The sequence below is a fragment of the Prosopis cineraria genome, unplaced genomic scaffold, assembly GCF_029017545.1.
Source record: "Prosopis cineraria cultivar Desert tree isolate PC_DT_omini unplaced genomic scaffold, ASM2901754v1 PC10, whole genome shotgun sequence".
NCBI classification, from domain to species: domain Eukaryota; kingdom Viridiplantae; phylum Streptophyta; class Magnoliopsida; order Fabales; family Fabaceae; genus Prosopis; species Prosopis cineraria.
The window spans coordinates 2,515,652-2,543,350 of NW_026555341.1; the positions used below are offsets into that span (position 1 = coordinate 2,515,652).

General features: G+C 36.6%; 4 protein-coding genes and 2 non-coding genes across 7 annotated transcripts; 1 reads left to right on the forward strand and 5 right to left on the reverse strand.

Annotated features, from left to right (window-relative positions):
* Window positions 1–1,975: 1,975 nt before the first annotated feature.
* On the reverse strand, window positions 1,976–2,718 carry LOC129321193 (uncharacterized). Its single transcript, XM_054966875.1, has one exon. The coding sequence runs from the start codon at window positions 2,646–2,648 to the stop codon at window positions 2,166–2,168; it is 483 nt and encodes a 160-aa protein (XP_054822850.1). The 5' UTR covers window positions 2,649–2,718; the 3' UTR covers window positions 1,976–2,165.
* A 6,185-nt stretch (window positions 2,719–8,903) lies between these two features.
* On the forward strand, window positions 8,904–10,003 carry LOC129321761 (uncharacterized protein At3g50808-like). Its single transcript, XM_054967657.1, has 3 exons — window positions 8,904–9,228; window positions 9,333–9,557; window positions 9,673–10,003. Exons 1-3 carry the CDS (start codon window positions 9,016–9,018, stop codon window positions 9,826–9,828), a joined length of 594 nt encoding a protein of 197 aa, XP_054823632.1. The 5' UTR covers window positions 8,904–9,015; the 3' UTR covers window positions 9,829–10,003.
* Window positions 10,004–17,807: 7,804 nt separating this feature from the next.
* On the reverse strand, window positions 17,808–19,904 carry LOC129322786 (CASP-like protein ARALYDRAFT_485429). 2 transcript variants are annotated; one of them, XM_054969167.1, is made up of 4 exons: window positions 19,745–19,904; window positions 19,421–19,619; window positions 18,246–18,378; window positions 17,808–18,164 (listed from the first exon to the last, which is right to left on the reverse strand). In XM_054969167.1, the coding sequence occupies exons 2-4, from the start codon at window positions 19,549–19,551 to the stop codon at window positions 17,970–17,972; spliced, it is 459 nt and encodes a 152-aa protein (XP_054825142.1). In that variant the 5' UTR covers window positions 19,552–19,619; window positions 19,745–19,904; the 3' UTR covers window positions 17,808–17,969. The 2 variants fall into 2 exon arrangements, with proteins under 2 accessions (XP_054825142.1, XP_054825141.1); XM_054969166.1 differs by having other exon boundaries at window positions 19,421–19,904.
* A 1,697-nt stretch (window positions 19,905–21,601) lies between these two features.
* Window positions 21,602–23,339, reverse strand: LOC129322785 (oxygen-evolving enhancer protein 1, chloroplastic). The gene is made up of 2 exons (XM_054969165.1): window positions 23,014–23,339; window positions 21,602–22,488 (listed from the first exon to the last, which is right to left on the reverse strand). The coding sequence occupies exons 1-2, from the start codon at window positions 23,254–23,256 to the stop codon at window positions 21,730–21,732; spliced, it is 1,002 nt and encodes a 333-aa protein (XP_054825140.1). The 5' UTR covers window positions 23,257–23,339; the 3' UTR covers window positions 21,602–21,729.
* Window positions 23,340–26,061: 2,722 nt separating this feature from the next.
* LOC129284693 (small nucleolar RNA Z105) lies at window positions 26,062–26,136 on the reverse strand. Its single transcript, XR_008586937.1, has one exon. It is a non-coding gene; the product is annotated as a small nucleolar RNA Z105 (small nucleolar RNA).
* Window positions 26,137–26,302: 166 nt separating this feature from the next.
* On the reverse strand, window positions 26,303–26,390 carry LOC129284710 (small nucleolar RNA SNOR75). The gene has a single exon (XR_008586951.1). It is a non-coding gene; the product is annotated as a small nucleolar RNA SNOR75 (small nucleolar RNA).
* Between the last annotated feature and the right edge of the window lie 1,309 nt (window positions 26,391–27,699).

Here is a 27,699-nt window from a genome sequence, read left to right on the forward strand (position 1 = left end):
CAGTGCCTCGTCCCCCCTGTAGATTAAGTGTGGGTTTGGTTTTTATAAAAGTTAATTGTTTTAATAAAATTTATATTTAAATATATTTTTTCAAAAACATTAGTTTGATAAATTAAAAATTATTTAAATTATAACAGTAAAATATATTTTTAAATATATAATTATTAAAAATAATATTAATTTATGATGATTTATAATTTTTATTATACAAATGTAATATATTTAAAATATTTAAAAAATATGATAAAAATTTTAAATAACATAAAGTTTGATCTCTAATGTTAAAAAATTGATATCTAATTATTTTTACCTTTTCAATTTATAATTTTAAAATATGTGATAAGATTTGTAATTTTTATTATCTATTACTGTTAAAAATTAATATGATTAATTATTCAATTTATAATATTAAAAACTTGATATCTAATTATTATTAGAATGATAATTATATTTTTTATGAATTAACTAAATTTTTAAATAAAAGAATAAGAGCTTAAACTTAAAAAAATATGATCAAATAATATGTTTTTTTTAAATTCACTTTTTAAAAGCCCTATCATTTTAAGTTGACCAAAAGCATAGTTAAGCACATTTAAAAAAGACTATTTAAATGAACTTCTTAAAAAAAATTAAAAACCAAACAATATTTGAATTCAAAATTTATTTCAAAAGCTTTTTTAGTAAACTGAATTCAAAACCAAACGCACCTTAAAATCCTATTATGTTTGGGATTATGCTGATGCAAATGCTGGTGGCCTAATAACGATGGGGTTCTGTACTGAGTATGGAATTAGTGAAGCCGTGTTATCAAATCCTCTGCCTAACAGCAGTGCGAGTCAGAGGATTATGTTATCCTAACTACATTACCAGTTTACAAACTTATAACTATGCACTGCATCACCTAACTGTTGGGCCTCCCTCCCACTCATCCGCCAACTAAACCGAACCCTAATTCATGAGAATTTAGAACCCAAATAATTACCCAACTCACTCGCGTCTTTTTCATTCCATCTCATCAATTCTCCCTTCTTTTTTCATCCCGTCACGTTAATACGCCATACCATACTCAGTAATCATCTCCGCCCATTTTGGTTTACGCTTGACGATTTCTGCGCTCTCACAGAACCAAATCTTATTTTCAAATGTATGTATAATTAGGGATCAAGTGATTGTTTGAATATCAAAATAATGAAACAGTTTTTTTTTTTCCTTTCCCTATGGATGAAATTGAAGAGCGTGGTTCCAATCTGATCTGAATTCGAGTGTATACAGCTGTAGACAATTGCATCCGGTTCTAACCCGAACCCACAAATCCTCCCCGTGGATTCTACTGTTTTGTTGCGTCTGTCAATCTGCAAATGCCAAATTGAGATCATCATATCCTCTTCGTCTTCTATCGATATCATTTATTCCCGTCCACGTCAAATGCCCCCAACCGACTGAATTAGTCGCCATCGATCTCTTTCGATCTAAATGAATCAGATATGAATCTGGAGAGTCCCATTGGCTGAAAGCGGGAGTTATCTTTATAATAATTATGGTTGGATTTATTGTCACATCATTAATCAATTGCGTTGGGATAACGCTATTCTCATTGTCACTACACCCGGTATCTGCTTCGTCCCTTTCTTATGCATATCCTAGACGTTCTACACGTTCTGGACTTGCGTTTTTTGCTGCATAATGTGTCTGCTGCCCTGCAAGGTTGGCAAGGGTTTCCCATTCCCTAATCCAATCCGATGTCAATGGCCATCCTCATAATATCGTAGAATCATGTTATGCGAGTTGATTAGCGCGTAATGTTATACGGTCACTGCTGTTCATGACCTTCAAGCTTCAATTACTACAGCTAGACTATTTTCACGTTTTACGTTCACAGCACCGAAGTCACGGATGATTTCAAAATAACCACTCGTACGCGCCTCTAGAATGAGACCTGCCCGAGACAGATGACAGCCAGGGATAGAACAAGCAACCAGAACGAGTCAAGCTTTGCCCACTGCTCAAATCTAATCATTATAATTTGTTTTCAACGGAACATCCAGCTCTTTGTCACGTTCGAGAATTAAGTATTCCTTGGGGAGCAAATTAAATGTATATACAACAACCAAAAAAAAAAAAGCAAAAACAAAATCACCGGCCCACATTTTGGACTGAAACTACCCCTACTCCGGTATTGCACTCAACAGAGCTGTAGACTTTCCCCCGCTCCTCCCTCTCCTGGTGGACTTATCGCCGTTATTAACTCCCAGAGACACTCTCTTAAAAGATCGTTTTGTCTCTTCGCCGGAAAACAGGAGTTGTTGCCGGCCGCAGACGTATTTCCCACCCCCGCTGCTTTTTGTAAGGGCCGAGCTGGCTTTGACGGCCAATGCGGCCATCTCCTCGGCCCGCAAGCGATGCTCTAAGCGGGTCAGAGGCAACACAAAATAGAGCTGGCCGAGTTGCAAGTGTTCGTCTTCGTCGATGGCGCTGACGACGTCGTCGAAGTCCATGTCGTCGGAGTTGCAAATAAAACACCTGGGATACTTCTGCAAGACGTAGGAAGCCTTGACGGGATAGGAGAACTCTTGGAGCCTCCCGTCGTGCAGAACGAGTTTGGCGGTGGTGGCCACCTGGGTGGAAGATGAGGTGCTGCAATTACCCATTTTGGAAATAGACAACCCTTGGACACTTGGACGGAGGCCGATCTGGGAATTGCGCGGAGGCCCAGGGATGAAGGGAGGGGTTTATATAGGGAGGAGGAGGAGCCAGCCTCGTGATTTGAACCATATGGCCCCGTCGGATCTGTCCTTTGTCGTGAGAAACTGAATTTTTTAATTATATTTTCTTGAAAAAATTAATAATAAAATTTTTTTAAATTATACAAATAAAATGTCATAATTCTTTTAAAATTTTTAAAATTTTTATATTATTAAAAATTAATATAAATAATTAAATTATCTTACATTTAAAATTTTAAATGTCAACCCGTGGATTATTGTTACATTCTTGTACTCTTAAAAACAAAAGTTATGAATTTTAAATTAAAAATTATAAATAATAATTAATATTTAAATTAAAAATAATGTAATTATTTATATTAATTTTTTAATGATAAAAAATATTAAAATTTTTTTAAGAATTATAATATTTAAAAAACCAAATATTATTTATATAATTTTTAAAAAAATTATATTGTCATTTCTTCTATTCTCTTTTTAAAAGAATTGAAATTGTTTGTAAAAATGGGAGCAACGGGGAGACGCTTTACAGGCTGTAACTTGCCGTGACAGTTGTAGCGGGCCCTCCTTTCGAGGTTGCCGGGGATTGGAGCTTGCTTTTCTTGCTCTGCGAGCTCCAGTTTACTTTGAAATTAATGATATAATAATAATAACTTGATCCTAATTTATCTAAAATTTCAATTCAATTTGTCCTGTTACGCATATTAATCCCTATGTTTTGCTGAAGTTTATAAAAAAAAATATCCCTATAATTTGTTGCTGATATTTGGGTAATGTGGTTAGTAGATTTTTTTTTTGTTTCTTTTGCCAAACAAGATATAATGAGGTAGATGTTTAGCTAATTAAAGTGGGTTTCCATCTGCAGTATGCCGCTGTGCCAAGCGAGGTGACCGTAATTAAAATCCATGACACGCTATTGGTTTTTTTCTTTAAAAAAATGACACAATTTATGGTTTGAGTGCCAGTAGGTCTCGTCAACCAAAAGAAGAATGAGGGTGGGGTGTGCATGGGCAAATTTGGTTCGGTCTCAAAATATATAAAATTAATTGACCGACTAATATTAAAAATAAAAATAAAATCAAACTGATCAAACCAATTAAATTAAATAAGGATCGAATCAAAATTTAATAATTTGATTGGATCAGTTAATTCAATTTTTTTATTTTATATTGGGTTATTAAAATTAGACTCATTTTTTAAATATTAAAACAAACAATACCGTAAAATTGAGCCTTTTCCTATTTATTTTTTTTAATATGAGTCCATTTTAATTACATCCATATAACATGAAACCCAAATATTATAAAGACATGGATAATCAAGTAAACAATTTATAAAAAATAGGGTTGAGAGTGACTGATCAAAATAAGGTTTCAAATGATGTTATTATTTTTTATTCTTTATTAAAATAAAAAAATAAAATAATTTATAAATTAAATATAATTTATAAATTAATAAATTATATGTAATTCGGTCGGTTCGATCTATTCGATTTTAAATTTTACTAATTGAATTGAACTGGTTAACCAAAATATTTAAAATAAAAAAATCGAATCAAACTGAAAAATTAAATAGGCCAAATTAAATAGATAAAATTTGATTTGATTTGGTTCGATTTTCAGTTTTAATTCAGTTTTGCTCACCCCTAAATGAGAGTCCACAGCCTATTAATCATTCACCTCCATTTTGCTGTTTTGACAGATTGCTCAGTGATATGATTTGCAAATATTTCTTTCCCTATTGCGTTATCATAGTTATGTTTAAAGGTTGTTTAACTTGTGAGTTTAAATAAATTTATGATAAAAATATAAATTTAAAATATAAATTCAAATCATAAATATTTAAAAATTTATCTTTATTAATAAATAACTGTATATAATTAAATAATTAAAATTTAAAATATGATCATAATTCAATTTAAATATGTTCCACTTATAAATTATTGAAATTACAACCATCTACATTCATAAATTATTATATTGAACATATAAATTTCAAAACAGAGTAACTTATTTTTTGTATTTTGTATTTTCTTTTTTATTACTATTGTTTTTTATTAAACCGGGTCTTACTGCTTGTATAAATCAAGTTCTACATAATATATACATATCTTGCTCAATGAGTTTATGAGTTAATTGATACAATTTTATAAGCTATAAATATAAAAAAAAAACTCGAAGAGTCAACTTGCAAGTTTAAATGAGATTTATATAGTTCAAGTTTATGATTGAATTAATACAATTTTATAAGCTAAAAACAGAAGAATGATCAACTCGAGAATTTAACAATAATGATTGTGCTTCTAACTAAAAAAATTCAAAAAACCTTTTAAAAAGTCACATTATCAAATGACACATGACAATTTAATGCAATGGCTAGGCATAAGATGGCAAGGAAGGGAGTGTAAATAATCAGTTATTATTCAAATAAAAAAATTGGAAGAATGATGACAAAGTTTTAAAATAAAGAATTTATGATAGTTAAGTTTTCATTTTTTAAAAAATAAGTTGTAAATATATATTGATTCAAATAATTATAAATAAAAATTTTAACAATAAATTAAGAGTCATATTTAAATTTTACATGTTTTAAATGCAGTTAGAATACTTGAAACTAACCAACTAAAATTAACATAAGTGATAAAAACTCTCATAACTTAAACAAGTGATTGAAAGTTTGAGTCTCAATCTTGTATGCATAGTTCCATTGCCTTCCGTGCCTTATGGGAGATGATCTTTGTTATAGATGAAATCTACTCCTTATTCAATTAAAAAGAAAAAGATTTTTTTAAATTATAATTATTTAAATTAATCTTTATAATTGATATTTTAAAAAATTTTGTCAGAATAAATGGGTGAGGAGTAATGAAAAAAAAAGAAAAAACGTGAAAATAGAAGTAAAAGGAGGAGGATACCTCAAACCTAACTGTTAAAAATTTATTATTTTGAAATTTTAGTGGTTTTTTTTTTTTTAAAAAAAAAGGCAATCATTGAGCAGATGACCATGCGGCAAGGATGGGAGATCCAAGTGCTACGCTGCATGATGCCACGATGATGGGGAAAGGCTCGGGGGAAAACGACTTCTTGATCAAATAAATAAAATGATAGATTATAACAAATATTTCCAACAACCAAAAAGGGGCAGTTCGACAGGACATGACCTGGCTCTCGAACTGCCGGGTTGAATACTGACCCACCAGCCCGCCAACTATTTGTTTTTGCAACCCCCCGGTCCTTTTGTCCTTCTTCCTCTTTTTAACTTCGACCCAATAAAATAAAATAAAATACGGAGCAATTATTGATCTTCCTATTTTGATATTTTCACATTTCTGACCACGTTGCTATTTCAAATTTTTCATAAAAAAAAACTACTAGTATGTTGGTGATTCTGATTCGCCATAAAAATTTTAGCTTTCTAGATATCAATCTTTTCAGATTACTTGCAAAGTAAAAATAAAAAATAAAAATCTTCTAGTTACATTTAGATGTTAATTTAACTAAGAAGTCGCCTTTTCTTTTATTCGTATAGACAAAAATAAACACATACATATATAAGTTTGCAAGTATTTTACTTCGTCACAGGGAAGCTAAAATGGGGCAAAAAAGGGGCAAAGGGAGCACACTTATGCCAAATAGAGGTGGGAATTATGATAGGCCTAGCCCTTGCTCAATTACTCAAAATTTGATCTGTATGAGGCCTGATATTTATTTAAAGGGTTCAAGATCAGGCTTTTAAGGCCTTTTTTAAAAAAAATTAAAATTTTAATTTAAATAAAATATTTTAAAATTTAACATAAAACAAATCAAAGTTTTACATAAATTTTGATAAAAATTTAAAATTTAAATTTAAGATAAAAATTAAAATCTTTATCAATGTAAATATTAATCTTCCTCCTCATTATTAGATTCTTCAGATGTAAATTCACTTGTTGAAAATAGAGATAAAGATTAAATCTCAATTATGTCATCATCAATTAAATATATTTGTGTGTATAAAATAATTAGGCTCATTAAAGCTTGAAAGGCTATTCGAGTCCGAGCCATTTTTTAAAACTTATCAGGGTCCAGGTTTTAAATTTGATTATTTTAAAAAAATTAATTTTTAAAGATCAAATTTTTATTTAAGCAAAACCTTTAAGCTCAATTTTATTTCCGTTCTAATGCCAAAGATGCATCATCCATTATCATTACCAGCTCATTGGAAATTCTTCAGCGTGAAGTAACTATACTTGCCTGTCTCTTTCGTGTTGTTCTGCTGACGGGGCACAGGAAGAGGAGTGCGCGTGAGGTACCATGTGAGTTTTTTTTTTTTTTTTAATATTTGGTTGTTATAAATGATTGCTGTGATAATGGGGCACTTTTAAAGCCAACGCTGTCCCAAGAAGCTTCTTCCCTCTTGTAATCTGAAAAGGTCCATAGTTGATTTTTTTAGATATTTTTACCGCTTCTTTCAATTGATTTTTCACCGTGTCACATATCTAGTATAACATCATCTTTCCTTTGTGAAACACGCGAGCTAAAATCATCAAGTTATACGCAAAGATTACGCGAAAAGCAGGTCAGTCTGATTTTTCGATACTTCAAATCATGCAGTGTAAACAATTTTGTATTGTTTTTGACAAGAAAGTCGTTATGATTCAAGTTCAAACGTCAAAAGAGAAGATCCAAATCTACACTAATTTAGTAAAAATTACTGTTATTATATTTTTCACTACTTTTAAATTTCAATTTTACTTGAGTCTGTTCACACACGCAAATTTCTTTTATTTTATCATATTTATTTTTACATTCGAGATATTAAATATATTTGTGCTAATTATTTCAGATATATAAATTTAAATTTCTGAACGACAATTATTTAATTCGGATATCCAACGATTTGAGGAAATTTCATAATATGTAACTTTATCCCTATGATCCAAAGACTGATGAAAATTCTGAAATTCAATCTGTACAGTCTCAAAATGAATCTCGCAGATCATAACGTACGTTTCAGAAAGACAGTCTTTTATATTGAAAGTATTAAGTTATCATCAATATACATCCATAATTTATTGTATAAATACAAAATTTTAAATTCTAGAGAATGCTAATCTACCGAATATTTAATTTTGATGTGTATATTTGCTGACAATGGTTAACTATATTTTTTGAACAAACAATCACCTTTTTTTTTTGCGCATTGCTTAAAAAAAAAATACAACCTTTTAGTTTGTTTAAAATAAAATGCATATGTGTAACTTAAAATTTTTAAAAATTCAAATTTTAAAAAGAGTGATGTTCCTCAGACTCAACCTGGAAATGCATATTTCGTCGTTCAATGTTAGAGCGGTTGATTGTTGGCCAAAAAGGATAGGGATTTGATTTTAGATAAAATAAAAAAAATAAAATGAACATTAAATATACGTACATATAGCCCATTCTAGTTGATTATGATATACTCATTTTGAATTTTTATTATAAGACATTTTAAATTACCTTATTGGAATTAAAGAGACATGGTTAAGTTATTAAATTTGTTTAAAAATATAATAAACTATTACTTTTACTCATTTTTAAATAAAAATTTTTAAATTTACATTACATCCTCTGTCATAGATATTAATTTAAATAGGGATTATATTAAAAAAATTAATTAATACTCTCCTTCATGCGAAGGACCAACAAATCCTTGTGGAAGGCACCCTGTTTGATTTGTGTGTGTGTATATACCCCTTCTAGTCCAAACAATAACTAGTTTTTGAAAAAAATTTACACATCAATAAAACACTCATTCTCATAAAAATATATATTATTTTTTCTTTTTATCTCTAATCCTAATTATTAATGTCACTCTATGATGAATGAAATATATATTAGTAAGTTAATAAATACAAGAGATAAAATAATTTTTTTTTACCTATATTAGATTGCTTATATTTAAAATCAAGATTAGCTGAGGATAAATGTTTTTTTATATATATATATATATATTTTATGATAATAAGAAATGTTTATATTTTAGATCAAAGAGAATATATGAATCTGTAGTATATACATGTATAAAAGAAATAATAAAAAGCGAGCGGGGCATAGCGATTTCATTCTGATAGCGTGGGAAGATCAGAATCTATCTAATAAATTAAAGAGGGAAATATGATTATATCCAGATGAGAGTATAAAAATGATGGATTAATGGAGAAAGAGTGATTATCTTGAAACAAACTCAGACATTGTTACTGATCAAGATTGGCAGTTGGCGTTGGGATGCATAGAAATAGTGAAGCTAGCCACGTTCTTGAAAGTTGATAGTGATGAATACTGAAGACAGCGAGAAGCGAGTGGATCCTGGCTGGGTCCAATCATTGTTGGACGCTTGCAAGAACAAAGATCGATTGCAACATTCTTCTGACTGCAATCAAAGCACCAAGTTCTTTCCTAGTTTCTGCGTTACCTGCTTGCAATTGCACTGCAAATTCTGCCCTAAAGGAGCCAACCACCCCCATGAACACCACCTAGTGCTCCCCGTAAGCGTTGAGTTCATTACCTTTTTTTTTTTTTTAATATGTGTGTGTGTGTTCCGTTTAAACTTACTGTTATTAACAATAATGTGGACTCGTGTATTTTTGAGGTTTACAAAGCTTCGCCCGAGAATTGCCTGCAAGCAAGCCAGGTGTCCAAGTTAATTGATATCTCCGACATTCACCCATTCATTATTAATCACAAACAAGTAGTTTTTGTCAATAGAAGACATTGTGAACAATCCAAGTCCCGAAGTAACAAATCTTCCTATACGTGCAAGACCTGTGGAAGAGAATTCCAAAGAGAGAAAAGGTTCTGCTCAGTCCAGTGCAAGGTAAGGTCTCTCTCTGATTTTTTTTTTTTTTTTTTTTGTTCAGCCGCGCTAGATTCTTGTTCTTGGAAAATAAGTGGCGGATGGTTATGATGATTTAATTTGATTTGTATTGTAGAGTGACAGTGGCGAGAGTTTAGAGCTGAAACAAAATCCACAAGGGGAAGCGCCTCACGTGAAGCCTCAGTCTCAATCTCAATCTGGATCATATCGGAAAAGGACCAGAAAAGGGATGCCAAGCCGGTTTCCATTCCTCTACATTTCGCAGTATTAATTATTAAATGAATGAATCATCGCTGTGCCGGGTTTTGAGTTTGCATTTGCGGCAAAAAGTTGGGAAAGTACATTGGATTATAAGAATTGTCATTTAAGTAACATTGTTGGCTATATCCAACATGGGAACTGAGGATGCATTGAACCCAATACCGTAGCGACTGATATGAAGATGAAGTACGGATCTCGTGACACACATGTATATGATATTTTTTTTAATAGCAAGATGGATTATTTTTGCAATCATTGAAATTTATTCTTTTCAATTTATTATTTTTATTAAAAAAGCTTAGCGATATACATATGATTGTATAAGCTAAGTATCTATTCAAATGAACTAACAGGCTTGAGTTTAGCATTAGCCATAATGTGATAAATTAAGGTTTGAATTATTTTTGAAAGAAATGTTATGTTTGACTGTGCTTTAAATAATATTGCTACTAATAATAAGAGAATAAATGTAAGTAATAAAAAAAATCTATTCAAAAGAAAAGGTTAATAAAAATAATACCAATTAATTTGTGTAAATGTAAATAATTCGAGAAAAATTTACATTACATTTTAATAAAAATCCACATTATACAAAGAATGCGAAGTATGTGGTGACGGTGATCATGCGATAAGGGGGTGGGGGTGGGATGTCAAGTTGCCAACCTTGCAGGCGAACGATAGGAAGCAAGAAGGAAGCTTCAAAAGCAGTGACGATGCCCCCCTTTGTAATCAATCAAAGATTTGATTCGATCTAAGATACCATAAACCTTATACATTGTCTTGGCATCGAAAACCGCAAAATCTAGCCGACGATGTTCCTTAGATAGGAATAGGATTGTTGTTGGTGGGCATGTCATTAGTAAGTCTTGATAACGGACCACATTAAATGTATGTTTTATGTGTCATTGTCGAGTGGTGGGGTTCATTGCTTCCCTCGCCAAAACTTAATTGAGTGCTTCCTAATCTAATTCATTTAGTCAAGATGATCACCCTCCCTAATTATGGACTCCATTATTGAGCATCCTGGAAATAAAAAGTCTTGTATGTCCAGGTCGTTTTGATATATTATTCATATTATTTAGTATTATTATTCCAACCATACCTATTATATTGACCGGGGGTGTGTGAAGCAAAAAAAAGCTTCTAACAACTCCTGAAGCTTCTACTATGTCTAACATTCAAATATTCGTTGAAGTAGAAGAAGCGAAGCGAGTTTTTTCTCCGAGGAAAATTGTTCACTTGAATATTTGCGAATTTGACGAAACTACTCGGGCAACAATAGGCAAGGCCTTGTTGACACCGGAAGGTTTGCACAGACGCCTTGGCACACTTTAGGTGTTCTGTTGCTGTTAATTGATTAAGCGAAGTTTAGTGTACATATACACATACATACATACATACATATGTACTGCTTCCTCTTAATTGATTTCATTGAAGCTAATTTTTGCTCTGCCTTTTTTGACATCAGATCCATTGCAGTTTTCCTGGATTCAGAATACATGTTTAAGTGGAGCAATAAAGCCTAGAGCCGTGTGGCTCCAGCCCCAAAAACTGATTCACCATTTGCCCAAACGATGTGTGGAATAACATCACGACAATCCCAAAAGAGCTCATTTTGTCCAATTAACACGTTATTCATATTATAAGGTTCAGGAAAGTCTAATCTAATACAAGATGAGCGAAACTTTAAGCGTCAGGGAGGAAAGAAATTTTCTTGCTTATAAGGACATATGCAGAGGAGCGAAAGAGGATGATGTGGACTTGAATTCGTAGTGTGTGCATTTTGTTATTTCAAAAGTGCATTTTCAAGCAGATAGTGATGGTATAGAGTACCAATTTTTTCGGACAACCAGAGAGTCAGAGTGTACCAAATAGAGGTAGCAATGATGCAAGAGAAATCGGTTGTTAGTTGTTCAGATGCCTCCAGCGTAGTTTGTCTACTGTTCAGCTCTTGAATTGCGCGACAGAATCCCGTGCTTCAATGCTGGAATCAATTGGCCCATATTTGAGGGTGAAGAACATCAAACTAAAGTTTCTGGAATTCTCAAATTTATTAATATGAAACTGATAGACTCTGTTTTGCTGGAAAAACCTATAAGAGGAGATTCAGAAAAATACAAGAAAAGGGAAAGCATCTTTCTAAGGGGCAGAACGTTGACCTTACTCTCCTTACTCTTAAGGAGAAAGCTAGTCAAACCTAGTATTGACTCATGGTGGTTTTAGGTCTGCTTTAGCAGAACTTGGTGTGGGAGACTGTGCACTTTGCTTTTGGGTTATAGTAGCCGTTAGTTTCATTTGGGGGGAGGAGTCATTACTTTTGGGTTTTGTTCAAGGGAGAGACTGGCTCTCAAAAACCAGAGGGCATGCTTAGATAGCATTGCATGTGTTTGGGTTCCATAGTAGTGTTGTGAGTTCCGGCTGTAACTTGGGAATAGGGTTTGTTTGAATCGCTGAAGTGTCTTTTGTAACATTGATTCAGCCTTTTGGGATTATTATTATCAAACCCCAGTATTTCTCCTGATTTGTTGGTCATTAATCTCTATTATCTCTGCATATTTATCTGTTTAGCAGTAGAGTTCCATCATTTGGTATCAGAGCGGGTCGATTTAAGGACCTGTGTGTGGAGAGAAATGGAGGAGAGGGTGCAATACGCTGACCCTGAGTTGCAAGAGTTGAAGGAGACAGTGGGGAGTCTAACTAGAGACGTGACTTCTCTCAGAGACATGATGAAGGATTTAGGCGGAACCTTGGGGCGATTATCAGACAAAAATAGGAAGGGAAGCGAGTCACTCTTACATGGGAGTGGGAAGAGCCACCAAGAAGAATCAGCAGAGACAAGTGCAGGAACGGATAGAGAACCTAGCAAGTATAGAAAGCTGGAGTTACCGATATTTAATGGAGAAGACCCTTTGGGATGGTTCTTCAGAGTAGAGAGGTATTTCCAGGTTAACTCCATGGAAGAGAAAGAGAAGCTGGAGGCTGCAGTAGTATGCCTTGAAGGTAGAGCCCTGAACTGGTACCAATGGGTTGACACTAGAACACCCTTGCGAAGCTGGTCTGAATTCAAGACCGAGGCCTTGCGCAGATTCCATCCTTCTCAGCTGGGAGATGAGTACGAGATGTTGTTGGCAGCGAAGCAAGAAGGCTCGGTCCTAGAATATGTAGAGGAGTTCGAACGTCTCTCTGCGCCCTTGAAGGATGCACCTGAAGCGTGTTTGGTCGCAGCATTCAGAAGGGGATTAAGAACCGAGATTAGAGCAGAGTTGAAACTCACCAATGCTTTTACGTTACGCGAGGTGATGGAAATGGCCATTCGGGTTGAAGAGAGGAACCTGGAAGTCGAACGGGCCAGAGAAATTCGGGTACCCAGAATCCAGAAATTTTTAGGTGGGCCAAAAACCGACTCAACCCAGACTTATTATACACGAGCTACGCACGTGGCGGATCCCTGGAAAAACACGGTGGTCCCTTCTACAGCAACAGACGAAGGGAACACTGAAACGAAGAGTTACGAGTCAAAAACAGCAAGCTCTTCGACTGGGCATGCTTCGGCCAGAGGAGGAAACACTGTGTGAAGACTGTCAGAGGCCGAAATCACGCGACGAAGGGAACTCGGACTCTGCTTTAAGTGTGGAGATAAGTTCGGACTAGGACACACATGCAGAAACAAACAGCTACATGTGTTGATCATGGAAATCGAACCACCAAAACAGCCAGAAGATGACGAGCAGGGGGACGAACTTACAGGAATTAATGAAGAGGAGGATATGACAGCAACAAAAATGGAGCTGTCAATGAACTCCATTGCTGGTTTGGGGGGAAATCACACGATGAAGGTGAAAGGAGTGATGGAGAGTGAAGAAATTATAGTGTTGATTGACAGTGGAGCAACCCATAACTTCATATCAGAAGGTTTCATGACCAAGAAGCAGATGCCTTATGAAGAAATTCCTACGTATACGATCACAGTCGGGGATGGCTACAATCTTAAGAGGAACCAACGATGTAGGGACCTTAGTCTGAAGGTACAGGGGCTCAATATTATTCAAACATTCTACCCTTTTCCTCTAAGTGGAGTAGATGCTGTGCTAGGGGTTGAATGGCTCAAGTCCTTAGGAGATGTGAAGATGAATTGGGGACAGTTAACAATGGAAATAGGAAAAAGGGGTAACCGAGTATGCTTAAAAGCTTGGCTAAGACTCAAGTCTCCCTCAAATCATTAATTCGATCAGTGCAGAAAAGAGAGGAGGTTTTCATGATTGAATATAATGGTCTATCACAAGGGGGAGACATGCATGATGCCCAGTCGGTGCTTCCAGAAATTCGATCACTACTCCATAAGTTTATTGCGGTCTGCCAACCAGTTGAGGGATTACCACCACCCCGTCCTCATGATCATGCGATTGTCATCAAGCCCGGGGAACAACCCCCAAATATACGGCCCTACAAGTATCCACATGCCCAAAAAAATGAGATTGAAAACATGGTCAAGGATATGCTTAAGGCTGGAATTATACAGCCAAGTCACAGCCCTTACTCAAGCCCGGTGCTGTTGGTTAAAAAGAAGGATGGGAGTTGGAGATTTTGCGTGGATTACAGGGCTTTAAACAAGATCACAGTCCCGGATAAGTTTCCCATTCCAGCCATTGATGAGTTGCTTGATGAGCTTAAAGGAGCAACTATTTTTACAAAGCTGGATCTCAAATCAGGATATCATCAAATTAGGATACAAACTGGAGATGAACCAAAGACAGCTTTTAGAACACATGAGGGGCACTATGAATTCAAGGTAATGCCTTTTGGACTTACCAATGCTCCCTCAACTTTTCAATCACTAATGAATGAGGTATTTCATGAATACTTACGCAAATTTGTGCTTGTATTTTTTGATGATATACTTGTTTATAGTAGTGATTTAACTACTCACCTCAAGCACTTGGAGGATGTCTTTTCTATTTTAAAAGGGAACCAACTGGTGATTAACTTGAAGAAGTGCATGTTTGCCCAACCGAAGATTGAATATCTTGGGCACATCATATCTCAAGAAGGGGTATAAGCTGATCCGGCTAAGATTGAGAGCATGATCAAATGGCCTAAACCTCAGAATGTGAAATCGTTGAGAGGTTTTTTAGGGCTGACCGGTTATTATAGAAGGTTTGTGAAAAATTATGGGAAGATAGCATGTCCACTTACTGATATGCTCAAAAAGGATGCATTCAAATGGACCAACGTGGCTGAAGAGGCATTTGAGAAGCTCAAAACAGCCATGACAACTGTTCCTGTGTTGACTTTACTCGATTTCTCTGTTCCTTTTGAACTCGAAACTGATGCTTCTGGGACGGGTGTGGGGGCAGTGTTGATGCAAGGGGGCAAGCCAATAGCTTATTATAGCCAAAAGCTATCTAACAGGGCTCAACAGTGTTCCATTTATGAAAGAGAGTTGATGGCGATTGTTATGGCAGTTAAGAAGTGGCGTCACTACCTATGGGGCCACAAAGTTATCATCCGAACTGATCAAAAGGCGCTTAAATTCTTGCTGGAATAGAGAATTGTTGAGGAAAATCAACAACACTGGGTATCCAAATTAATGGGGTATAAATTTGAGATAGTGTACAAGCCGGGCAAGGAAAATAGGGCTGCTGATGCGCTCTCAAGACAAGAGGAGAACCTAGAAATAAATGGGTTTTCCTTATGGCAGTATGATGAAATTGAAGATTAGGAAAAAGAGGTGATGGCGGACCCTAAATTCAAGGCTGTGATGCAGCATCTTATCACAAAGCCCAACAGTGTCGAGGGGTACAGCATTAAAAAGGGGTGCTTACACTATAAGGAGAGGTTGGTCCTACCGAGAGGGTCTTGTAGAATTCCATTATTACTCAAAGAATTTCATGACTCACCGGTAGGAGGACATTCGGGCTACTTACGCACTTATAAAAGGCTGATTCAGGTGGTATATTGGGAGGGCATGAAGAAGGATATTCAGCAATATGTAGCTCAATGTGATACGTGTCAAAAAAATAAATATCAAGCCTTATCCCCAGCTGGGCTGTTACAACCTCTACCCATTCCTCAACAAGTATGGGAAGATATTAGCATGGATTTCATTACCGGGCTTCCTAGAGCCAAGAGGTACGATACAATCATGGTTGTGGTGGATCGTCTCACTAAATATGCTCATTTTCTCGCTCTTTCGCACCCGTTTACTGCCCAAGATGTTGCTGTCAAATTTGTGAATGAGATTGTCAAATTGCATGGTTTTCCAAAAACCATTGTGTCTGATGGAGATCGAATTTTTATCAGTCAATTTTGGCAAGAGATATTTAACCGGGCTGGAACTCAGTTACGCCTTAGTTCCGCTTATCACCCGGAAACAGACGGCCAAACTGAGGTACTGAATAGGGGGCTGGAAACTTATTTACGTTGCTTCACAACTGAAAAACCCACCCAATGGGTTCAATGGTTATCTTGGGCTGAATATTGGTACAACACCACATACCATAGTGCATCCGGAATGACACCTTTTAGGGCTGTATATGGACGAGATCCACCCGTTTTCTGCAAGCTCAGTGATGAACCTTCACCAATTGAGGCTGTTAATGCCCAACTTCAAGCCCACAATCACATAATTGCTGTTTTGAAGGAAAACCTGAACTTGGCTCAACAAAAAATGAAGGAGCAAGCTGATAAGCATAAGCGTGATGTACAGTTGGAGGTGGGTGACATGGTATATGTGTGAATTAGACCTTACAGGTTGAAGTCCTTGGCTAAAAGGATCAATGAAAAGCTCAGCCCACGCTTTTATGGCCCATTTAGAGTTATCAAGAGGGTTGGTCAGGTGGCCTACAAGTTGGAACTCCCTCCTACAGCTAGAATCCACCCTGTCTTTCACATTTCTCAACTTAAAAAATCAATTTCCTCTACTGCTGTGATCCCAACTATTCCGCCTGCTCTTTCTGCTGAATGGGAGTTGCAAGTTCAGCCTCAAGACATTTGTAAAGCTCGCAAACTCATGAACGGCCAGCTGGAAGTTTTAGTCAAGTGGAAAGATCTGCCCGACTTTGAGAATTCATGGGAGGATGCGGCTGCTTTTGCTAGGCAATTTCCACATTTTCCCCTTGAGGACAAGGTGAAGCTTTTAGGGGAGGGTAATGATAGACTCTGTTTTGCTGGAAAAACCTATAAGAGGAGATTCAGAAAAATACAAGAAAAGGGAAAGCATCTTTCTAAGGGGCAGAACGTTGACCTTGCTCTCCTTACTCTTAAGGAGAAAGCTAGTCAAACCTAGTATTGACTCATAGTGGTTTTAGGTCTGCTTTAGCAGAACTTGGTGTGGAATACTGTGCACTTTGCTTTTGAGTTATAGTAGCCGTTAGTTTCATTTGGGGGGAGGAGTCATTACTTTTGGATTTTGTTCAAGGGAGAGACTGGCTCTCAAAAACCAGAGGGCATGCTTAGATAGCATTGCATGTGTTTGGGTTCCACAGTAGTGTTGTGAGTTCCGGCTGTAACTTGGGAATAGGGTTTGTTTGAATCGCTGAAGTGTCTTTTGTAACATTGATTCAGCCTTTTGGGATTATTATTATCAAACCCCAGTATTTCTCCTGATTTGTTGGTCATTAATCTCTATTATCTCTGCATATTTATCTGTTTAGCAGTAGAGTTCCATCAGAAACATACATATTCTTAAGAAAGGCCGATATCCATAGCTATAGATGACTTTCAGCCTCAGTTTTTTGAACACATAATTACTCTTCCAGGAATTTATTTTGCAAAGGTCATTTCCCAATAAGAGGATCGGTTATTGCAATTTAAGCTGAAACGACTAAAAGATTTGAACGCTTTCCTCTATATGTGAAGCATGAAATACTACCATACTGCCATTACCTTCTGGAGTCTCATCAGTCAGTCATCAACTCTACACAAGACATGCACCAAAAGTCGCCTAAAAGGAGGAACTTTAGAAGAAACGAGATAGATTATTCTTGACCCTTGCATAGGAAACGCAATTATTATTTATCACATTGTTGGCTATTGCTTGCCATTCGAATTTTATTTACAGGGTAACAAAAATATATCAGCATATAGGTGAATGACTTCGTCATATGCACCCTTCTCATTCCTTTACCTATCCACAAGAAGCCAGCTATTCCTTTACAGAATGGGCAGAAGCCAAAAATTAAAAAGACAGGAAGCTGATGAGAGGAACCAAGACAAGAAAGCCATTGCAGCAGACAATTGATATCTACCACAAAACTTCGGCGGGCAATAGGATCCACCAACATCAAGCAGAATATCTGTGACGCTGGCTGTTGAACATGCTGCAGCCAGTGAGAGGTAAGACAATACCTGTGGCAGAAAAATTCAATATCATTAGTGCAATGTTGTGACAACTATACCTGGAAGACAGAGGTGACTCACTGCTCATACCATGTCTCCCAAGACGATGATTGATATGATCCTCCGTTGATGAGGCAAACATTTTATGAAGACACAGTAAGCATCCACCACCAACAATGTTACGCTCCATGGGATAACCAAACCCATGACTGTTACCAAATAGCTGCAGAGCAACACAAAAAGTAGAACATTTAAAATCTCACCCCTGGTGACACTAAGCACGAGACATAACCTACACATATGAACTCCAAGGCACATCTACTGGCCGATACAACTTTTGAAATATCGAAGGCAGCCATACGCTCATGCTTTTGCCTCCATTAATCAGGCAGTGAAATGGCCAAGTTAACAAATTCTTCACAAAGTTTAGTTCAATTTACATATAATGCTATTCTCACTATAGAGTTGAAGCAGTGATCCGCAGCATACCATCAATGATTTGGCTTTCTTCTTATCTTCTATGGAATTTTCAACACCTTTATCAGAGAAACACACTCAGCCATGAACAGGTAATCCCAAAGTTCTACGACTTAATTTCTTCCTCAACCCCATGACGGGAAAATGATAGTATGGAAGGCTGAGATCAAGGCAAGAGATGAGAAGGTGGAAGTGACGTGTGACGCATGGATGAACTGTCACAAGGCAGAGAAGCACCATTCTATTATAGGATATATCCTGGTATTTTCCCTAAAATAGAGGCAACAACTATAAAGGAGAGGAAGCGTTGTTTTTTTTTTTTCTTTGGGGGGGATGATTTGGGTGTAAATTTGTGGAGTTCGTTCCTTACTCGAAAAGGGAGATTAGCTCGTTTCATGCTTTCATCATTCCTCTCCAGACTCTTGTTCTAGAACCTTTTGATAGCTGTGCTTTTCTGCTACCTGTAATTGTACCTATAGTTTGGCAATAATTCATTTACAAGCCACGGCATACACTTTGCAAAGTCAATCCTAAATTCCTAATAAATATCCATGCAACTTTTGAAAAAATTGGAGCCAATTATCAATTGCAACTTCGTACGACAGAAGCAAAGATGATAAATTAATAAGGGTGCCTACTTTCCTGGAGCACGTCAGGAGAAAGGCAGAGAATCGGGGAAAAAGTCAAATTCAGCGACCCAGAATCGCGTTTGGGAAGAACAACAGGATCCTATGGAATATAAATGCAGAATACCAGAAATGATGGAGACGAAGGGAATAAAAACAAACCAGAAAGCAGTGTAGCTGTAGAATTCGACATCCAAGCACATAAAGAGAAGGGAAGCTGAGGAGAAGACGGTCTGCCCCAATCGAAGAGCGAAGCTGGCGCTGGTGCCAAATGCTCCCGGCAGCTCGTCCATCCGTGGATGCAAGTGCTGGTCATCGTATATCAATCCTCCGTCTCATTAAACATGACTAAGAATTCTCTCTGAAATCACAGTTGGGGGAAGCAAATAATTTCCAAAAAGGGGGGAAAAAAGAAATAGAAACGAGGACTGGAAGAAAATTAAAGCGGAGAGAGCATGGAATTCTAGAAACACAAATGAAATGGACCTGAGGTGTTGGGTTTTAGAGTGAATTGCAAAGAAGAATGAAATTAAGGAAGCGAATTTGGCATCGTGTCATATTGTCCGTAGAAAATCATAATGCGTTTCGTCGGTGCGGTGGCTGGCTGGATTCGCGTACGCGGCTCTTTAATCTAATCCAACAAATTACATTAAATAACAAGGCGTGTAATTTTTGTGGCATTTATGGATGGGGTCCCCGCCTCACAGTCATTAGCACGACAAAGCACCTTTCAATCCCACTTTTGCATTAAATTACAGCAAAGGAAAGCACCATTGGGCTCCACCCATAACAGTATTACGGCACCCCGGGGGGGGGGGGGCGTGGGGAACGGCGTGCAAAATATATTGAAGTATTCTTTTTTCTTTTTGCAATATTAATCACGGCATGCATCATGAATGTATTCCCGTCTAATTGTTTTAATTAAGAAATAAAGCCAGATCAATGGAGAATATGTTCTCAGTTGTGACGATAAATTATTTATGGGAACAATGACTAGTAGTCATGTTGGGCCCTCTCAATTCGAAATAAATAATTGAGTTCTGTACATTAGATTCGTTCACAGGGGAAATACCGCCACGATAGCCGGAAATGATAAAGGTGAAAAGAGAACAGCTTTGGGTACGCCTCTTGACAACTTTCAAGTGTTTTTAGAATAATAAATTACAATTAAAAATTTATTTAGATAGGCAATTCATGTTTATTCTCAGAAGTCAAAACATGTTTCTCTCTTATTTAAACATACAGAAAATAAAAATAATTAAACGTTGTTTTGTTCTTATTTTTTTCGGTTTTGCTCTTATAACCTCTTATTTGTCCCTTGGTTCCTACTGCCGTGGACTATCGCCAGGCCAACTATTACTTATCACCATACCGTGGCCAATAGCAACCAACCATCATCAACAATTACTAGCAGGCTTAGCAGTTATACCGTTCTGTTTTTTTTCCCCCGTTTTTAATATGAAAATGTTTAAGCGAGGTGATACTCACAACTCAGGATCATTGGGGACAAGACAAGACATATTTCTAGACTAAATTAACATTTACAGGTTACTCACTAATAAGATTATCTGTGTAATTTAATCTCACAAACTTATGATTACAAGTTAAATTCTTCCTAATTGGACCGATTCCTATTGATGGTTACTGCCATTCTCTATGTCAATCATCATCAACCCAACCTGTGACAAACCATTGTCCATCACTGCCACTACCACCTTCGATTGATCATTACCAACCACCACCCTTTGCCGTTAACGATCGGTAGCCATCGCGGATTGATGTCAACAAACCTATTCAATTGCTACTAACCACCGTTGACTACCCCAATGCGCTGCAAGTTGCTGATCGCCACAATCTAGCATTGTGTTTTTATTGGTATACCCAATCTGCCTTCAAATCCATTTCTTCAAACCATTTTCTTAATATGCAATTAAAAAATAGAACATTTTTTGTTTGCACTTTAATTCACAAAACTAATAAGAATATAAAAGTAGAAAACAACATCCAAGAGGTCATTTGCCTGTGCTTTCATATTTTCAAGGTCCTGAAATTAAAACAATATCATTCGTCTTAGATGGACAGTGCCTAATGGCTGTTGGCAGAAGAAGTGGAAAAATTAGGCCTCAACTTAAAATAAGTGCGAGTCCCGTACTCTTGTGCCTAGGATGGAAATTAATATTGATATGGGTGTGATATTTGGAGTGCCAATGGTATATTGTATCGCATAACGAGCAGAGGAAAAGAATAAAAGGGTAGAAATCGTGGAAAATCTGTCGAAACTGGACGAAGCAGTGATCATAATTTATAACCCCAAAATGCCATTAGCGTGAAAACGGAGTAAAATGGAGGAACTCTGCCATTTTAAGCATTACGATGGGAAGTCATATAATATACAAACGCGATGAAACTTGGGAGTGCGTGGAGTTACAGCAAAATCTGAACCAACAAAAACAAAGGCAAGTAGAGAAGGTCTAAGAGTCAAGCTGAGCATACCAGATGCCCTGGATCTTGACATCCTTGGGAGCTTTCGCCCCCAAATCGGTATCAGATGGCTGAACGCTCTCAAACACACCAATTACCTCTCCAGTTTCAGGCTTGCTCTTGGTCACACTCAAGGTGATCTTCCCTTTGGATGATTGAGCGCTCTTGATGTTTTCCTTTGCAAGTTCCTCCTCGTCTCCTCTGCCACCGGCAGGCAATGCCACGGCGTTATCGTAACCAGTTGAAGCACCCCGTCCCTTTGGGTCCAAGAACGAGGATCCACGGTAGGATGGGACAAGAAACTCTCCACTAAAGCTGTCTGGTTTCCCAGATGCCACCAACTGCTTGATGGTGAAGAGGAAGGGCACGCGCTCACCACCGGGAAGCTGAACCGTTACGGCGGCGTAATCGATCCCATCTTTCTCCTCGAACTTGACGGAGCCGTCGGGGGTGACTTCGAATGGTCCTTCGATCTCGTCTAGAGTGTAGGTCAAGCGGGTCATGAGTTTGGTGTTTTGGAACTCAGGGGGTGCGTTCTTGTTGACTCCCTCGGCCTTGACGGTGAAGGAAGTCGGCTCTAGGCAGAGCTTCTTGGCTTCGTATTTGCCAGGCTTGAAGGCGAACGAATCCACTCCGCCATCGATGGTCGGGCACTGGTTCGCCGTTCCGGTTCCCTTCACTTCCATATATGTCTTGCTCTGGATTTCGTCGTACGTCAATCGCTTCGGAACACCTTCCGCACTTGCTCCCTGAATCCAAAACAGCAACAAGAACATTCTCATATTCATGACAACTATAGTCAGGTCTCCACAGTTCCACAAATTCTCAACCTAAATTAGCTCCTAAAAGGTTCAGCAATTCAGCCCTCTATATGATTGCCATTGAGTTGAAGTTAGACAGTTAAAACACATGATCATCTGAATAAGCAGATGCCTGATGCCAAAACTTATTTCCAATGTGCGCCACAATAAAAACTACAACCACGAACTTTGACGGTTTTATTTTAGACCACAGGCTCACGATCACTACGCACCATGCTTTCGAGGCAAATAAATATGCAGCGTAATAGAATGGAATGACTGATAATTAAGATCATATGCTGCCACTGAACAAATTAAGTTTATTGATGCAACCAACACACCGCAGATGATCTCATTATGAGTTCAACGGGGGACAAAAAGAGAAATTATAAACGGGGACAAAAGGAATAATAAGGCAAAATTAGTGCGAAGGCCTCAGAAATTGAAACAAAGAGGAAAGGGAAAGAAGCATACAGAGACGACGAGAGCAGAGGTGGCAAGGGCGAATCCAGCGATTTTGGTGGCATCGATACATTTGTGAGCCAAGTCCTTGAGATCAGACTGAAGAGAGCAGGTGAGCCTGGCTGCAGCGGGTTCCAAACCGAACGCTTTAGAAATAGCGTGGGTGGATTTGAACGCAGAGGAGCTGATCCGAGCAGAGGCGCCCACCTTGGCGGGTTGCATGAGGGTAGCCGTGGCTTGGAGTGAGGCTGCCATTGTTGATTGCCACAAATTGATCTCTGCGGTGCTTCAATGAGATTAACTAGTGCGGCATTCTGTGTTGGCCCAGAATGGATTTTTCATTATTATCTCGTGGCTCTTGTGGCTCCAAGATAACGGATAGGATAAGGTCTCCTCTTATTGGCTGCTTTAAGGCTTCAAGCTAATGCCTCCTGCTACAAGCCTATAACTATTCCACTTCCCTTTTCTAATTATTTTTTACATTTTTCATGGCCCACGTTGCGTGGTTCTCATTTGGGATCAAGATACCTTCTCCCAAAATCCATTTTTAAAAATTTTTTGGGGGCCAAGTCAAATATAATTTGTCGCCATTCTTAAAAAACTGATAAAAATAGTCATTTTCAGAAACAAAACCTCACTGAGTTGATTCATAATTTCAAAAGGAAATGCATATTGCAAAGGCACTATAAGCACCAATTAGTTCGAGATCTGGTGTCCAAAAAAAAAAAAAAGTAATTCTCGCTGCAAACTTGACTTTTGAAGCATGACCTTGCTCTGCAGTATATCTACCACTTAATAAAAATCAGTAAACAGAGCGCTTAATCGTCCTTCAGGATTAGTCGGTTTCACATTTAGTTTTTTTTTTTTTTTTGGTGGGGGAGTCTTCAAGCTGGCCGCAGAAATTTGTGTTTTTCAACGGAAATGGATGTCAGCATAGTATTCAAAACCATATACTCTTTTCTTATTTCTTCTTTGACTCCAGTACCCCACCGACGTATTTGTTGTGCAGCATCAACGCCAAGGAAGGAAGGAAGGGCTCGATTGCCATCTTTAGAGTATAAGAAAAAGTCTAGTCCTTAGCTAGTAACATTGTGAACAAGCTGAAAAAACTGCTTTGCAGCTATCACTTGTCAGGTGCTTCATTGAGGATTTGGAGAGTTTTATCCTGGCTATGGACTATTTTAACTACTATTTCTGCATATATGATTGCTTTCCTGGGAGAGTAGCGAATCTCAATGTCGCCTCCTTCATAAAGATGTTACCTGACCTGTTGAATCTCGTTTTCCAGTGGATGGTTGTTACCATTATCACTGATTATATGATCTAAGCCCCTATTTGGTGTGAAAGAATAGAGGATTGAATTTGGATTGGTATTGAGAAAGGCCCAAAATTAATGTGTTTGGTATGAAGGATTGGGGCTAACTTGAAATTGCTCAATCCTACTTATATGAGATTACTCAAACCCAACCTCCACCTGATATTGAAAATTTAGTCCGCGGATTGGAAAATTTTCAGACAAAAATATCATTGCTTATAATAATTTTCAAATAAAATGCCCCTCTGAATTTCATCGCTTGATCTCGCCTCTCAATAGAGCATCCTCTCCATCACTGTGAAGCTTACGATCTGTCATCGCCATTGCGAAGCCCTTCACCTTTTGAACTCCCTCAGTCCATCAAGAAGCTTCGTTAGGTAAAGACATCGTCCGAATATTTCTTCACCGTTAGGCACAATGAACTATGCTTCCTCAAATTCTTATTCCTTAAAATTGGGATGAGTTATCAAGATTTTGTTGCCCATAGCCATGTGATTGGAGAATGGAGAGATGGCCTTCTTGGAAAGAGATCCTTGTCTAATCTATGCACAGGGGGAGTGAAGAGTATTTTTCTTGGTTGCTTTCCTCAATACCTTGAAGCAATTAGCTCTGCACTTGCTTCCCATGCTTCTTACTTGCAACTTGAAAGAAGAGAGTAATTGCGACAAAGGAAGAGGGTGGTGATCATGGCAAAGGCAAGGAAGAGTTGGGGTTAGATCAATACAGAGAAAAAATCTATTAGGGCTAGAATTTTTTTATTAATTAAATTGAGTATTATAGTCCTTTAATAATTTATATTTAATTATAAAATAAAATAAATACAAGTATTTCCTATCATTATTACTCCACATTGAATATAATTTTAAAACTTTAATCACAGTCTCAATCCCAATTCTTTCAAATTTAGGTGTATGTACCAAATAAAGCCAATAGGTTCGGTTCTGGGTACAAAATCACTTTCTTTCCTACACTAGCAGATTCGTAGTCCCAATTGGATACCTAGCAGTCCTGCCCTCCCTGAAAACCAAGAATCCACTTAGCTTGTGAGACTCGAATTCTTCGTTACATTGCATGGCCTTCATTTTCTAGTGTTGGATTGCTTTGTTGTTCTTCTCGTGTCTCATCTTGCTTAAGTTCGCTTTTGTATTTTGCTCTTAAATAATGACATCATACTTTAGGTCCAAAAAAAGGGTATTGAGATCAACTTTTACCACATCGACTGATCATTCCAACTTTCATAACACATTCGAATCACATCAGATAGTTTATTTCCGATCGATCCCATTGGACACCATTATATTTGATTACTATCAAATATTTTGAAAAGGATCATGGATTTTTATTCAAAAGCAAGAGCCTCCACGACTTAACCCCATAGCCTTTATATTCAATCCGCAGCCGATTTGAATAAATAGGCTTCTATTCAAACTCAACTCATAAAATAATTTTATTAATTTTTAAAAGGTTTTATTTGGCATCAAATGTTAATAGGATTCAAACAAATTGATCAAAATGGGAGAAAGAACGTAGCTCAAAAGTGCTTGAAATACAATCATCGAAATCTCAACAAATTGAGAATGAGAGATTAAGCTTATCATCACAGCCACATAATGCCTTTCTCACGCATTTCAGAGAATTAATATAAATTCTTCAAACATCTCAATTCAACGACTGCTGAGCCACGTAAATTAAAAGATACGCATACGAAACCATAAATACAAAACGCTTTCGAATAATATCGGCATTCAGAATGAGTAGGAGGATTTGTATCATCATATGAATATCATATGAATAATTTTGAGTTTTCATCACTATGCCAAGCAATTGATTCCCATTTATCAAACAAAAAAAACCATGTCAAAATATTCTTTCCATATCATCCAAGAAAAATCGAACAGTCGGCAGATCGATTGATTGTGTCGGATATCAAACAAGAAAAGGATTGTTGAAATAAAAAAAAATTAATAAGAAGATAAAAGAGTGGATTCCTCTCAGACAAATGCCTCGATTTGTCGTCACAATTTTAAAGAATGGAAAGATCGGACTCGTCATCATTCTTTGATCATCATAGAGAAAACCACACCGATCAATCCTCAAAATATATTTTGAAAGAAGCAGTAGGAAAATTGAAAACAAAGGAACCTCTGAGGACAAAAAATAAAAAAATAAAAAAAACTAAACGATCGAAAGTAGAATACAGCGATGGTAGCGACACCAGAAAAATTGAATTTTCATCACCTGCTAAGCCGCGTATAGCCGTGAATTATGAGGCGGACGACTACGCCTCCAGCTTCCGTTTTATAAGCGATGAAGAGGAATTAGGGTTAACTTAGGGCTTGGCCCCCTAAAGGCCCCCTTTGTTGGCCCATGGAAATATTTGGACCAGGTCTAACCCCTTCTTAGTTACAAGTCGGCCCACAATAAGCAATAAGGATTTACCCAAAAATCAAGTATGCAGGTAATTCTTTTTTTTTTTTTGGTGAAATGACAAGGAAGGACCACATGAAAAGATCAATGTCACCAATCAACACTCCGTCTCGTTGAAAAGGGTTATGACAAGCATTTTTTAAGATAAAAGTTTGAACCTTAGAAAGTAATAAAAGTAATAATTAAAGCAATCTCAGATCGTTTCATTGATACTCGTAACTACTGTAAAGTTGATATTTCAAAATATCAAGCAATTTAATTAAAAAAAAAATCATTGTCAACTTAAGATTTCTTCATAACTAAAATTTTTAAATTCAATATTTTTTAACATTAAAATTTCTATTTAATATTAATTTTTTATGAGGCTTTTACTCGTCATTCTTTCTTTTTTTTTCTCTAAAGAAAAACTAAACCAAAAAAATAAAAAAAATTGTTTATGTCATTAGTCAAGGATAGCTCAAGTGGAAAAAGCAAGGTAAGGGCGGACAGGATTTGCGATCACAGGGTGTCTCCACTTCTTTATTATTATTCCAGTCCTTATTTTCCTAATCTTCACCGCCCAAATCTGTGCGGCTTTTATCCAGAGAAGGGTTCCTCCCTTTATTTTCTTTCCCTTTTTTTAATCCCTACCTTTCATTAAATTTATAATTAAAATAAATTTATTAAATAAAATCAAATCAAATCAATGGTAGGAGGAAAAATGAGGGAAAGAAAAGGGAGGAATCCCTCTCCCGCTTTTATCGGATTGTCCCAAGACTATAGCCCAAACAATTTAGGCCATCTTACTAGAATAACAATATTTGTTTTTATTTTCAGATTCTGTTAAATATTTATTCTTATCTTCATTTTATTATTTATAAATAAAAATATTAAAAAATGGAGAAAATATTATTGTATATGTGTAACCATATTATTTATAAATTTCAATCAATATGTCACATAAAATCAAAATAAAA